Source organism: Cannabis sativa, chromosome 2 (assembly GCF_029168945.1).
Source record: "Cannabis sativa cultivar Pink pepper isolate KNU-18-1 chromosome 2, ASM2916894v1, whole genome shotgun sequence".
NCBI lineage: Eukaryota > Viridiplantae > Streptophyta > Magnoliopsida > Rosales > Cannabaceae > Cannabis > Cannabis sativa.
Genome location: NC_083602.1, coordinates 11,470,722 through 11,482,481, shown reverse-complemented (window position 1 = coordinate 11,482,481; position 11,760 = coordinate 11,470,722). Strand labels below are relative to the sequence as shown.

Below are 11,760 nucleotides of genomic sequence, written 5' to 3'. Positions count from 1 at the left end.
GAATGGTTTTAGTAAGATTTATCCTAATTCTACCGAAATTTCGGCAGCATAACGGCTGTAATTGGACGTTCCCAAAATTTTTACAAGTGCCTAAAATAACAAACAAAACAGATAAACAATACAAAATTTATCCACCCATCCGACCGCAGTACATGTATTCGCAGAACCTACTTCACTACGGATGAATATTTAAGATATTCAAACTCAACTAACATGCATTGATAATTAATTATATAATAAGAAAAAGTTAGTTAAAGTATATACCTATAATTGTAAGCTCAAATACGCTACACACAAAATTATGCCGAACCTACAATATAAAGAAATACAACGAAATTGCAAAATTAATTATTTCATTACTTATAACTAGTTATAAAAAATTGTAACAAATTACTTAATTACTAAATTATATATACATATATATAATCAATTATATCTCACACTATTATCTCAAAAAAATAAAATTATATCACACACTAATTCAATTTTAAAATTTTTATTTCTAAACTAATGAAATCCCTCCAATGTCATTCTATTCACAATAAATATATATTACAAAAAATATATAAAATACAATTACAAAATTTATTTCCATAAAAAAATATACACACACTATATACACACAATATATACACACATTATATACAAATACATATATATACCATACATTAAGGTTTAAATTATTATCTAATAACCGCAATCCGATGACCACTGTAAAAAATCCCGGCACTATACACGTAAAACACAATAATATTACTAATAAAATAAAAAAACTCAAATAATAATTTACAAAAACCAAAAATAAAACAATGTACATAATAAAAATGAATAGAAACAATATTTATACCTTAAACGAGGTTGAGATTCAAGGATTTCTCAAGAAAAATGGGTGGCCAGATTTTAAACCAAACTTTTCTATTTGGGTTCGGATGACACTCAAACAGGGTAAAAAATGAAAAGTTTTTAGGTGTATGTTATTAAGTATCGAAAATGGAGGATTTTAAAAAAAAAATGGGCTCAAATGGTTTAGAAATGGGAGATATATGGTTGCTCAAAGAGGGTTCGGCGAGGGTTTTTTCTGGGTTTCTTTGTCTCTGGTTTGCTGGGTTTTGAGTGAAGTGAAGGAGGAAGACGAAGCTGGTGTATATGTGCAAAGGTCGACCCTATGGCGTCGGTTCCTTCATAGGAACCGACGCCATAGGGTCAACCAGAAAAAAAAATTAATATTTAATTTCCAACCGCCTCTAAATGGTATAATGCAATTTTATACCTACGGTTTTTATCAAAAAATCGCATCTAAATGTCAATTTCGAACATAGCGGGTATTTTCACACCCTTTAGCTTCCCTTTTTATAAATGGGGGTGAAAAAACTCCCTCTAAAGGCTAACATTGTAGTAGTTTTACTTTTCTATTTTATCTTCTGCGTCGGTTTATAAATGACGCTAAATTATTTATGACATTTTAAAACTGTCATAAAAAACTTATTACATCGGTTTAAAAGTATCATATCTATTACGAAAATACTTTTTTTTTACCTATTGCGTCGCTTATAAAATGAAGCACAAATATAAGTAAGGAAAAATTACAAATTTTTCATGCAATTTTTCCCACCTGTATTATCAAATTTAAAAATAATTCTATATAATAGTAAATACATAATACAAAAAAAAGTTAAGAGCGGGCAAAACAACAAGGACACAATTAAAACACGAAAAAAAAACAACCAAAACAAAGATAAAGCTCCCAAATGACCAAGAAGAAAAGACATCATAAATTTTAACGATTAACATCAACCAAAAGTTTAAGCATCCTTTCCCCTGTACCCTATCTACACAAGTACACATAGTGTTTCTCATAGTAAAATATCAAACTCAAAGAAAAATCAAGAAACCACAAATTCAAAGGAAACAACCATATAATTGAAATTAACTTTATTTTATATTAAGAGTATATGTAATGTAAGTAGGTAGAAAACATTCATAATTTTCGCAAGTAATTAACAATGGCTAAAAGCCAAATAAACTGGGGGAAAATCTTCTCTTTTATTTCATTCATTTCGCAAGTTGACTCTTAGGGACTCTTAGGCTAACAACTTGTGATGAATATTCTCTCATTATGCTACATCAACTGGCAGAATAAAGTAAAAACCACACAGCCCAACATTATTCTCCTTATTCTTTTCTATGTCGCAGTGAGTAACACAGAAAACAATTAGGCAGCAGCAGGAAATAGAAAAAAAGAGACAAGTTGATATTCATAATGCCACATTAGGGAAACAATAGTATGGTAAGTTATAGCTCAAAGCTCTTAATTGGTTATTGGCCCCTTGCCTCATAATAATAAACAAAACAGTTTAAGTGCCGGTTAGACAAGAAATCCTTGCAAAATTGAAGTGCCGGTTACAAAATGAATGTAAACAGTGCAAGGAGCAGCTAACTTACTTTCCAAGAACTAAAAAAAAACAATGAACAAGGTTGGCTAATAGCTGTTAATTTACCAAAAGAGAGTGTCGCCATCGCCATCAAGAAATGCCCAAGAAAGTATATGGCTTTACTCTGAACTCACTGATAGTGGATTGTTTATCAGTTGTGAGTTTAATTATCCTTTGACAGTTGACTGGCGCAGTGGTTCGCAACTTTAATAAGCACACATTATTGATAATTAAATTATAAGCCTAAGCTAAATGTCTATGATCAAGAAAGGACTCACGTAAGAAATCACTATCAATAAGAACCTAGCCTACACTTGGTCAACTTACTTTTAAATAAAAAGAGTAAGAGATTAGTGATGACCTTTTCTGAAATATGAGAATAGAAGTGATTACCTACCCATGCTCCAGTATATCTAATTTCTCAAGAGTTTCATTCATGTGTTCTTGATAAATGCCACCACCCCTTGTGATAGGTATGCACTTCCCTATCAGAATTCACAACATGTCTTTACAGAATTTAGAAAGGCTAAATATTTATTGAACAAAAAATCAAGCACAAGCATAGAAAAGGAGGGAAAGATTCTAATGATAAGAAGTAAAGTTTGAAGTTTGAATATTTCCATATAAGTTCAATTTTCTTGTAATTTTAAAAAGCAATCTGTTCTATTATCCAAGCTTGTCAAAGCTAATAGCCTAATATAACAATGATTGCTATATTTGTATCATGACTAGCTAATATCCAATAGCAAAAATCTAACATCTTGCTCTTATCAATGGAGCTTGTTGGGCTCCAATCTAACCAAACACTACTACAAAACTCCCTTTAGAGGCGGTTTTTAAGCCCTTTCAGCGTCGGTTTTTGCGAAATTCGCTACCGACACTGATCAGGGCGAAGCTAAAGGGTTTAAATGAACCGAGGCCATATGTACCCCTATGGCGTCGATTATTAGCTAGGAACCGATGCTATAGGGGTACCTATGGCGTCGATTCCTAGCTAATAACCGACGCCATATGTAGCGTAACAACCGACGCCATAGGTACGCGAATTTCAGTTTTTTCAATTTTTTTTTTTTAAATTTAATTATATAATTTTAATTACATTTTAATTATATATTAATTAATTTAAATTACATATTTATTTTTTAAAATGTAAATTAAATATTATTTAAATTTGGGTAAAATACATAATTTAATTTCATAAAAGTAATTAAATATTACACAAACACTAATGTAAAATTAGTTAAAAATATTAATAAGTTAATAAATCTAACTACAAGTTAATCTATAAAAATTACATAATGAAGAAAAATTCTTGGACCTTTCAACCTCAATCGTCATCGTGAATCACCGCCATCAATTGTTCTATCCACTTTCGCTGTAGTGGTAACAATTCTGTTTTTGGATCGTATTGCTTCTTACCCCCAAACTGTTAAAAAAATTAAAAATTGATATTAGTTTATACATATGTATATTATATATTTGTTATTATAGAATTTATATACTATAATCAATAATTAAAACTTACAGCTTTTTGATTATGTATGTAACGGCTGGAGTTGGCACGTGCGACGATGTCAGTGATATATTTCAAAACATAAAAACCACATTCTTGGCTTTTAGGTTGTCTTGGACAGTTTGCTTTGTTAATTCCTAGCCACGGGCCAAGATACTCATGTCCGTTCCCTATATACATGAATGCCCTGTATTGGAAAATTATATTAGCATTTCAATTCCTTAGTTAATTTAAATTTGTTACATAAGAAGTCATTAAATTATTACCTTCCGATCATTTGTTCTATTTCTTCAGGAATTGGGCGGCCACTTACAAGGTTTAAATGGATAACTTTCCTTGGCGTAACCACCACTAGCATCCAATGCATCCTAGAAAATTATAATGGAATATAAGTAAGATAGTATAAAAATAATTTGAAGACATAATATAAAAATGAACAATTAGCACTAAAGAATTTAATAAAGTTTACCCGATATTCCAAGGAATAAAGAACATTTGGTGGTTGTTATTCATTAATGATAACCAATTAGCCAATCGTCTTGCCGCATCGTCAAAAGACTGACTCTTTTCTTCATCGATGGTCCCATGCACTATGAGAAGCTCTGGGTCGTAAAACTTGAAAATTTTCCTCAGACCGTTGATGCTCTCCCATATGTGCCTGCCAAAAAAGTGTTAGTGTCTTATAATAATTTGACTATAATTTGATATAAGGTTAATTAGATTAAAGAAGAGTATACATCATTCCAAACAGCATTCCCTGGTTGCCGATGTAGTCACATGTAGCAACCTGCTGCAAATCCTCTCTAGATAACGTGATTTGGGTACGCGGTGCAATGAATCCTCGGGGGACAGGAATTGTGATTATATCACGTTTATCTTTGAGCCTCAGGAATTCACGAATCATCCATTTTAGCAAATTAGGGATCAACGCCATCTTCTCTTCCGTAAACAAGTCATCTTCCCGAGCACCACCGCCTTGTGGAGAAAGCATCAGAGCTTTCCCCTTTGACGCATCACGTCTTGAGGGCGGTTGAGCCAGTGGACCCTAAACAAAATGGAACATAATATATCAAATTTTATCCAAATTCTACCGAAATTTTGGCAGCATAATAGGTGTAATTGAATGGCCCGAAAAATTTTAAACATGCCTGTATAACGACAAATAACACATATATAACAGTAGTTTGTTCATCCATCCCACCACAGCACAATATTCGCAGAACCTTCTTCACTACGGATGAATATTGAAGATATTCAAACTCCACTAATTATTAAGAATTAATTTATAAGAGAAGTTACCTCGGTTGTTAGAATTAAGTGTTTAGGCCAAGAAAGGAACATCTGCGATACGTCCTTAACATATCTGCACCCTTCAATTGGGATTGGGATTTCAGCGTCCTCTTGCAGGATTTCTGACACCAGAATTTGGGCATGTGAATCATCGTAGTCCTGGCAGTGAACAGTGATTTTACCAACATGCTCATACAAATACGCTCGGGCCACAATGTTGTCGATGTTGTCATAGCAGAGATGTACTTGCTGATTAAGGGCCGCATGGTCATCAAAATTGTACAGGATACCTTGGTCGTTGGGGGAAATAAACTCCTCAGCATAAGTTTGTGGTTGTACCTCATCCTCAGGAGCGTATGGTTGTGGAACATACGCCTCACCAGCCACCTCTCCTTCTTCCTCTTGTTCGGCAGCGTTTCTCTGCTGCTTAAGGGATTGGACTTCGACTTTTAATTTTTCAATCTCCTTCGCTTGCCGAGCCACAACATCAGACACTTCCCTTTTCTTCCAGCCGAACAGTTGAGATGCCCTGGTCAGGAACCTACAAATCATAAAATGCAAATTAGCTACGATTTTATTTGTGTAACTAAATAAATAACATTTCAAGTAATAGCATACCCAGTAGCCCTAACATGTCCAGGATGCTCTGGTGTCCCGAGCGCCTGCGTCAGGATATCGTTTTGGCCTTGGACCTGAATTTGTCCCTGACTAAGCTTCTCCTCTAATTGAGCCTAATGCACGCATATATTCAAGCAATTAGTATATGGATTATATACACTAACTCATGGGTAGAACTCAATTAAGGATTAATATATACTTACTATCTTCTCTGCAATTTCCTTGTCGTAATCAGTGACAAGTTTTCGACTCTTGGTCCGATATTTAATACAAACACGGTGGCGGGGGGGATCTGCAACTTAGAGATCCTTTTTCTGCATCACGTTATAACAATTAAATGAGTACCAATTAAATTTTATAGCAAATTATAGCACATTAAATTTTAAGCATTACTTACCACAGCTTCACGTACGTTCACGATTCTACTCCGACCACTACGATGTCTGGATTGAATTTTCGATGAACGTTCACGTTGCACCTTACTCAATTCCTACAATGCCAAAAAAATACATTAGATACATGTACTTGTATTTAAGAGTTTATCTTAGTGTTAATATAATTAGTGTACCTGAAATTCAGGAGTTAGTCGACTTTCAACAAAAGTGCACCAATCAGCAACGTCGATCTCGGGTTGCTTTTCAGGGACTTGTGCCAGTCGTCCCAGATCCTTCTCTTGCAACGCGGGCATTATGATGTCTTTTGTCATCCTATTCTTGAAGTCTTTCATTAACTTCCCAACTAGGATGAGACAATCATGTTTGAAGGAGTCCGACACAATGAACCCCATCTAGTTTGAAGGGAAACAAATAAGGTTAGAGTGAACATTTGAATTAATAGAAAAACAAATCAAAATTCTAACAAATAACAACTTACTTGTATGTCGTTCCGAACTTTATTTTTTAGAGTGGGTTGACTTCTTTCCAGTTTTTATAGGACAACCCTATCGTCTACCGGCATTTGACACCTAGAGTGGATACGAGCTTAGCATAGCTTTTCCCGCAGTATTGTCCTTTGTCATTAACCTCGAGGGCCACTCTTTTGCCTTGATCCATTAGCTTGGATATTTCATTCATTTGAGTAGGCCCTCTTGTAGGTTTACTGTTGGACACTCTGCCTCTGGGTCTGAATTAGATCCTGAACTCGAGTTGGCTATATCTACACCATTAACAAACAAAATTGATAATCATGCTACTAACACTAAATTCTACCGATATTTGATCCAAATTCTACCGAAATTTTGGCAGCATAACGACTGTAATTGGACGTTCCAAAAAATTTTAAAAGTGCCTAAAGTAACAAACAAAACAAATATAACAATACAGAACAAAGAAACTAACATAAACAATACAAAATTTATCCACCAATCCGACCGCAGTACATGTATTCGCAGAACCTACTTCACTACGAATGAATATTTAAGATATTCAAACTCAATTAAGCATGCATTGATAATGAATAATAATAACAAAAGGTTAGCGGATGGATATACCTATTGCAAATCCGATCAACACCGAAATATGTCGATCGACTCTCAAATATTAGCACACAACCTATAACATAATACAATATACAACCAAATTAAAATTTTAATTATTAAATTACTTACTAGTTATTAAACAAAGTAGCAAGTTACTAGTTACTAATTTCCATAGTTAATTTTTTTAAAAATAACATATACATATATGTACATATATAATCAATTAAATATCACACTACCATTATTTTAAAAACTTTAACTCTAAACTAATTAAATTCCTACTACCTCTCATTCTCATTCACAACAAATATATATACAATACAAATACACAAAATACACAAATAGTATATACACAATATATATACACAAAACATATATAAACACATATTCAATAATAAAATACAAAATATATACATATATATTCTATATCAAGTAAATAAATATTTACCTTATAATCGCAATCCGGCGACAAATTGCGACCAAAAATCCGGCCACCTATAGCACACACAATATAATATTAATAAAATGAAAAAGTCCTAAAAAGAATTTACAAAACGAAATAATACCAATGTACATTAATAAAATGAACAGAAATCATATTTATACCTTAATGAACGTTGAGATTAAACGATTTCTCTGCTAAAATCGGTGGTCGGAGTTAAACCACCACCTTTTTTTAAAATAAGTTCGGGTACAGTGTAAATGGGTGAAAAAACAAAACTTTTTTAGTGTATGGGATTAGTTATTGAAAATAGAAACTTTTAAGACAAAAATGAGGTGAAATGGTGAAGAAATGAGAAAGATATGGGGGTTTTTAGAGGTGGTTGGCGAGGGTTTTCGTGGGTTTTCTCTGCTGTAGAAGTGGCTGGTATATGCTGGAGAAGAAGAAGTGTGGAAGAAGAAGACGATGCAGAGGTTATTCAGTGGAGACCCTATGCCGTCGGTTCCTAGCAAAGAACCGACGGCATAGGTGCACACGTGTCAATAAAGTGTGCACCTATGCCGTCGGTTCTTTGCTAGGAACCGACGGCATAGGGTCTCCCAAAAACCCTTAAAAATTCTCAATTTCCAACCGACAGAATAGGGTTTATTAATATATATACCTACGGTTTTTACCAAAAAACTGCCTTTAAATGTCAATTTCGAATGAGGTGGGTCTTTTCACACCCTTTAGCTTCCCTTTTTATAAAATGGATTACAAAAAAGGAAGCTAAAGGCCCATATTGTAGTAGTGAAACAAAAACTCTTTACTATGTTCCAATAGTAACTAAAGTAAAACAAAAGTAACCAAAGTAACCAAATTTTCACAATTTTCAATAACCTAACATTTGAATCCATTCAAATCAATACTAAATAAACCCATTGGATAAATATTGAATAAAGCACAAAACTATAAAGAAACAAATAAGAGAAATTAATGGACATACCAATTCGAAAAAAGTAAGAGGAGAAGTTATTGGTAAAGCAGAAGAAAAATATATGCATATTATACACATACATACCGAATAAAGGCAGTATTTTGATGGCCAATCTTAATAAGTTGAAGGTGATATATATGCAACGTGAGCACCTTAATCATTCTATTAAATAACTTCATTCTATATTATTTTTTGGAAATAATATATTAGATATTTTATTTATAGAATGGACTTTTTCTTGTATAAAAAAAAAGTACCAACAAACAAGCACATAAAAAACAAACCCAAAACTTAAATAGAATGATAATGAATATAAACTTCTTCAAAATAATCAATATCAGAAAATCCAATGGCTTGAGAAACAACAAGTTTGTAAAGACCGCTTAGTTTAATTTGGGAATTAGCAGTTAATTATGGTTTAATTATGAAAATTATTTATAGATATTTAAATAATTATTTATGATGTTTATTCGATTCCTGAATGCATTTATATGTCATATAGTGAGATTTCATATTTTTACATTTTCGGTGTCCGGCAACATGGAACTCGGTGTATGGCTCAGTAGAATCACAACTTAGGATGTTAGTATATTGGGGCAGTTTATTAGACATTGGGAATTTCGGGATTGGTCGAGAATTTAGAATTTCCCAAAAATACCCTTTAGTACCCTCTATGTTATTTTAGTGTGGAGGGGCAAATTGGTCTTTTTGCCCCATTGTTATTTTGTCCTTTAGTGGACTAAGTGTACTGTGATTATGTGTTTTATCTAATGGTTATGGCTGAATAATAAGATTCAATATTACATTTATTTTATTTTATTAAAAGTTAGAAAATTGAGAAAAACCAAAGATAAAGAAAAATCATTTTCTCCCATACTCTCTCTCTATTTTTGGCCCCTTTGAGCAGCAGGGATTTGCCCCTTTTTCTTTGAGAATTCAAGATTTGTTTATGTTCAATCCAAGCTAGGTTAGCTCTTACTCTTCCTCTCTTTAAAATTCTTGAAAATTAAGAAATGTTGATAGTTGCATGTTTAATTGTTGAGATGTTGTTGCTAGTGTAGTTATAGGTTGTTTTATGTGAGTTTATATGTTTAAATTGATTGGATTTGAGTAGATTGATGCATGCTAGATGGTTTAACCAAGTTTGGAACTTTTTAACTCAAAAACTATAATTTCTACGGAAAATTGAGGAATTGGTTGCTGTGTTTGTTGTATGAGTTTGGGAATGATTTCTGCAGTTTTATTATGCATGATTATGTAGTTTAAACTAGGTTTGGTTGCTTTTAGGTGAGTTTTAGCCAAGCTTGAGTTTTGAACTCAAAGCTTGGAGCTCACATGGTGGTTTTTGATTTTATGCATGAAGATTGGTTTTCTTGCTTTGGAAATGTTCCTTAGGGTCTAAATAGCAGGTCTTGAAGTTTTGGTGTGATTTGGGGTTGATTGGAGTGAGTTATAAATTTTTTGATCATTTCCTACTCTGATCCGGAATTCCGGTTCAGCAACCGGTCTACCGGTTGGGTTCCAGGAATTCCTAGAACCGGAATTCCGGTTGTAAAACGGGTCTACCGGTTGGGAAAAATTTGAGAACCCTAGTTCTTCCCATTTTTATGTTGTTTAGGGTATTGTGAGCTTTTTATCGATAGGGAAACTTCTAGTTTCTAGTTTAAGTCCCCGAGAAGTTATTTAGTGTATCACTTATCAGTGTTGTGATTGTTATTGTTTAGGAGCCTATAAATCCCCGTGCAGTTCGTTCCACTCAAGTTGACCGGCACACCTGAATTTGGAATCGAGGTAAGGCTAGAGTATGACTAATAGCTGGAGTATGACCAGTGTACCGAGTATAGGCTGATACTGTATCACATCGGTTAGGCTAGAGTATGACTAGCAGCTGGAGTGTGACCAGTGTACCGAGTATAGGCTGATACTAGGGTTGGTGGTACTTTGTTGTTTGACTGTATCACATCGGTAAGGCTAGAGTATTACTAGCAGCTGGAGTATGACCAGTGTACCGAGTATAGGCTGATACTGTAACACATCGGTAAAGCTAGAGTATGACTAGCAGCTGGAGTATGACTAGTGTACCGAGTATAGGCTGTTACTTTGTCAAAAGTACCGTCGTACGAACGTTTGGGACTCAGTATCGTGTGGGACACGACAGTTAGGGTTGTGATCAGGGGTATGGGCGTCTGATCATAACCAGGGATTTATGTATGATTATGATTATGCTTTCTTACTGAGACTGTCGACTCACAGTGCTATGTTTATGTGTAGGTAAGGGCAAAGCCAAAGCTGAGTAACCGTGAGGACGAGCCGGTGAAGATTGTACATGTCGGGCGGTTAGGCCTGGAGCGTACGATCCTCGGGACAACAACGCTTTTGTAGATAGTCGCTGGGTGACAAGTATTTTGTAATAGACAGTAAAATTTTTATAAAGTATTTTTTAAATGGGATTCCAAAGTATTTTGTATGAAATATTATATAAGTTTAATTAAAAAGCAAAATTTTTAATTAATCACGATTTCCATAAACCTCGTTGATTAGCAACGAGCTCCACAGTACGTTTAAAAATCACGTAATACGCCTATGCTAGTTAGGGTGTTACAATTTGGTATCAGAACCGCCAGGTTGTCTTCCGAAGATCGTCGCGACATGTACAATCATCATCAGCAGTTAGCTCGTTCTACGGTTCAGTAAGCTTTTATTGCTTTAGTAGCCTGATAGTAGAATAGGCGCATGTTTTTAATTTCCAAATTAAGCGGCATTAGTAAGCTCTCGTTGATCATGACTTGATGTGCCAACTCTGGGCTTCGAGGTTGTTCAGACTAGATGGACGCCAGACGAAATACCAGGAGTTAGGGCAACTCGATCAGGTCAAATCAAGGTCAAGGAGCTTAGTTTCCCCCGAATGTTAGGGGCCGTGGTAGAGGTCCCAGGGCCAGGGCTCGTGGTCGGGGTGATGTTAACCCGCCACACGCTGCCCAGGCTGCCCAAGCCAATCAAGAAGCCCAGAAT

At 34.4% G+C, this 11,760-nt stretch overlaps 1 protein-coding gene across 1 annotated transcript; it reads right to left on the bottom strand.

Annotated features, from left to right (window-relative positions):
- Positions 1 to 4,188: 4,188 nt before the first annotated feature.
- Positions 4,189 to 5,770, bottom strand: LOC133034736 (uncharacterized). Its single transcript, XM_061110089.1, has 3 exons — positions 5,245 to 5,770; positions 4,683 to 4,990; positions 4,189 to 4,603 (listed from the first exon to the last, which is right to left on the bottom strand). Exons 1-3 carry the CDS (start codon positions 5,284 to 5,286, stop codon positions 4,411 to 4,413), a joined length of 543 nt encoding a protein of 180 aa, XP_060966072.1. The 5' UTR covers positions 5,287 to 5,770; the 3' UTR covers positions 4,189 to 4,410.
- Between the last annotated feature and the right edge of the window lie 5,990 nt (positions 5,771 to 11,760).

Excerpts from the sequence above, each read along its gene's own strand:
- LOC133034736 (XM_061110089.1), bottom strand. The coding sequence starts at position 5,286 with ATGTTCCTTTCTTGGCCTAAACACTTAATTCTAACAACCGAG. Across the intron at positions 4,991-5,244 it reads ACTTAATTCTAACAACCGAG|GGTCCACTGGCTCAACCGCC; the intron begins GTAACTTCTCTT and ends CATTTTGTTTAG. Across the intron at positions 4,604-4,682 it reads GGAATGCTGTTTGGAATGAT|GCACATATGGGAGAGCATCA; the intron begins GTATACTCTTCT and ends CTTTTTTGGCAG.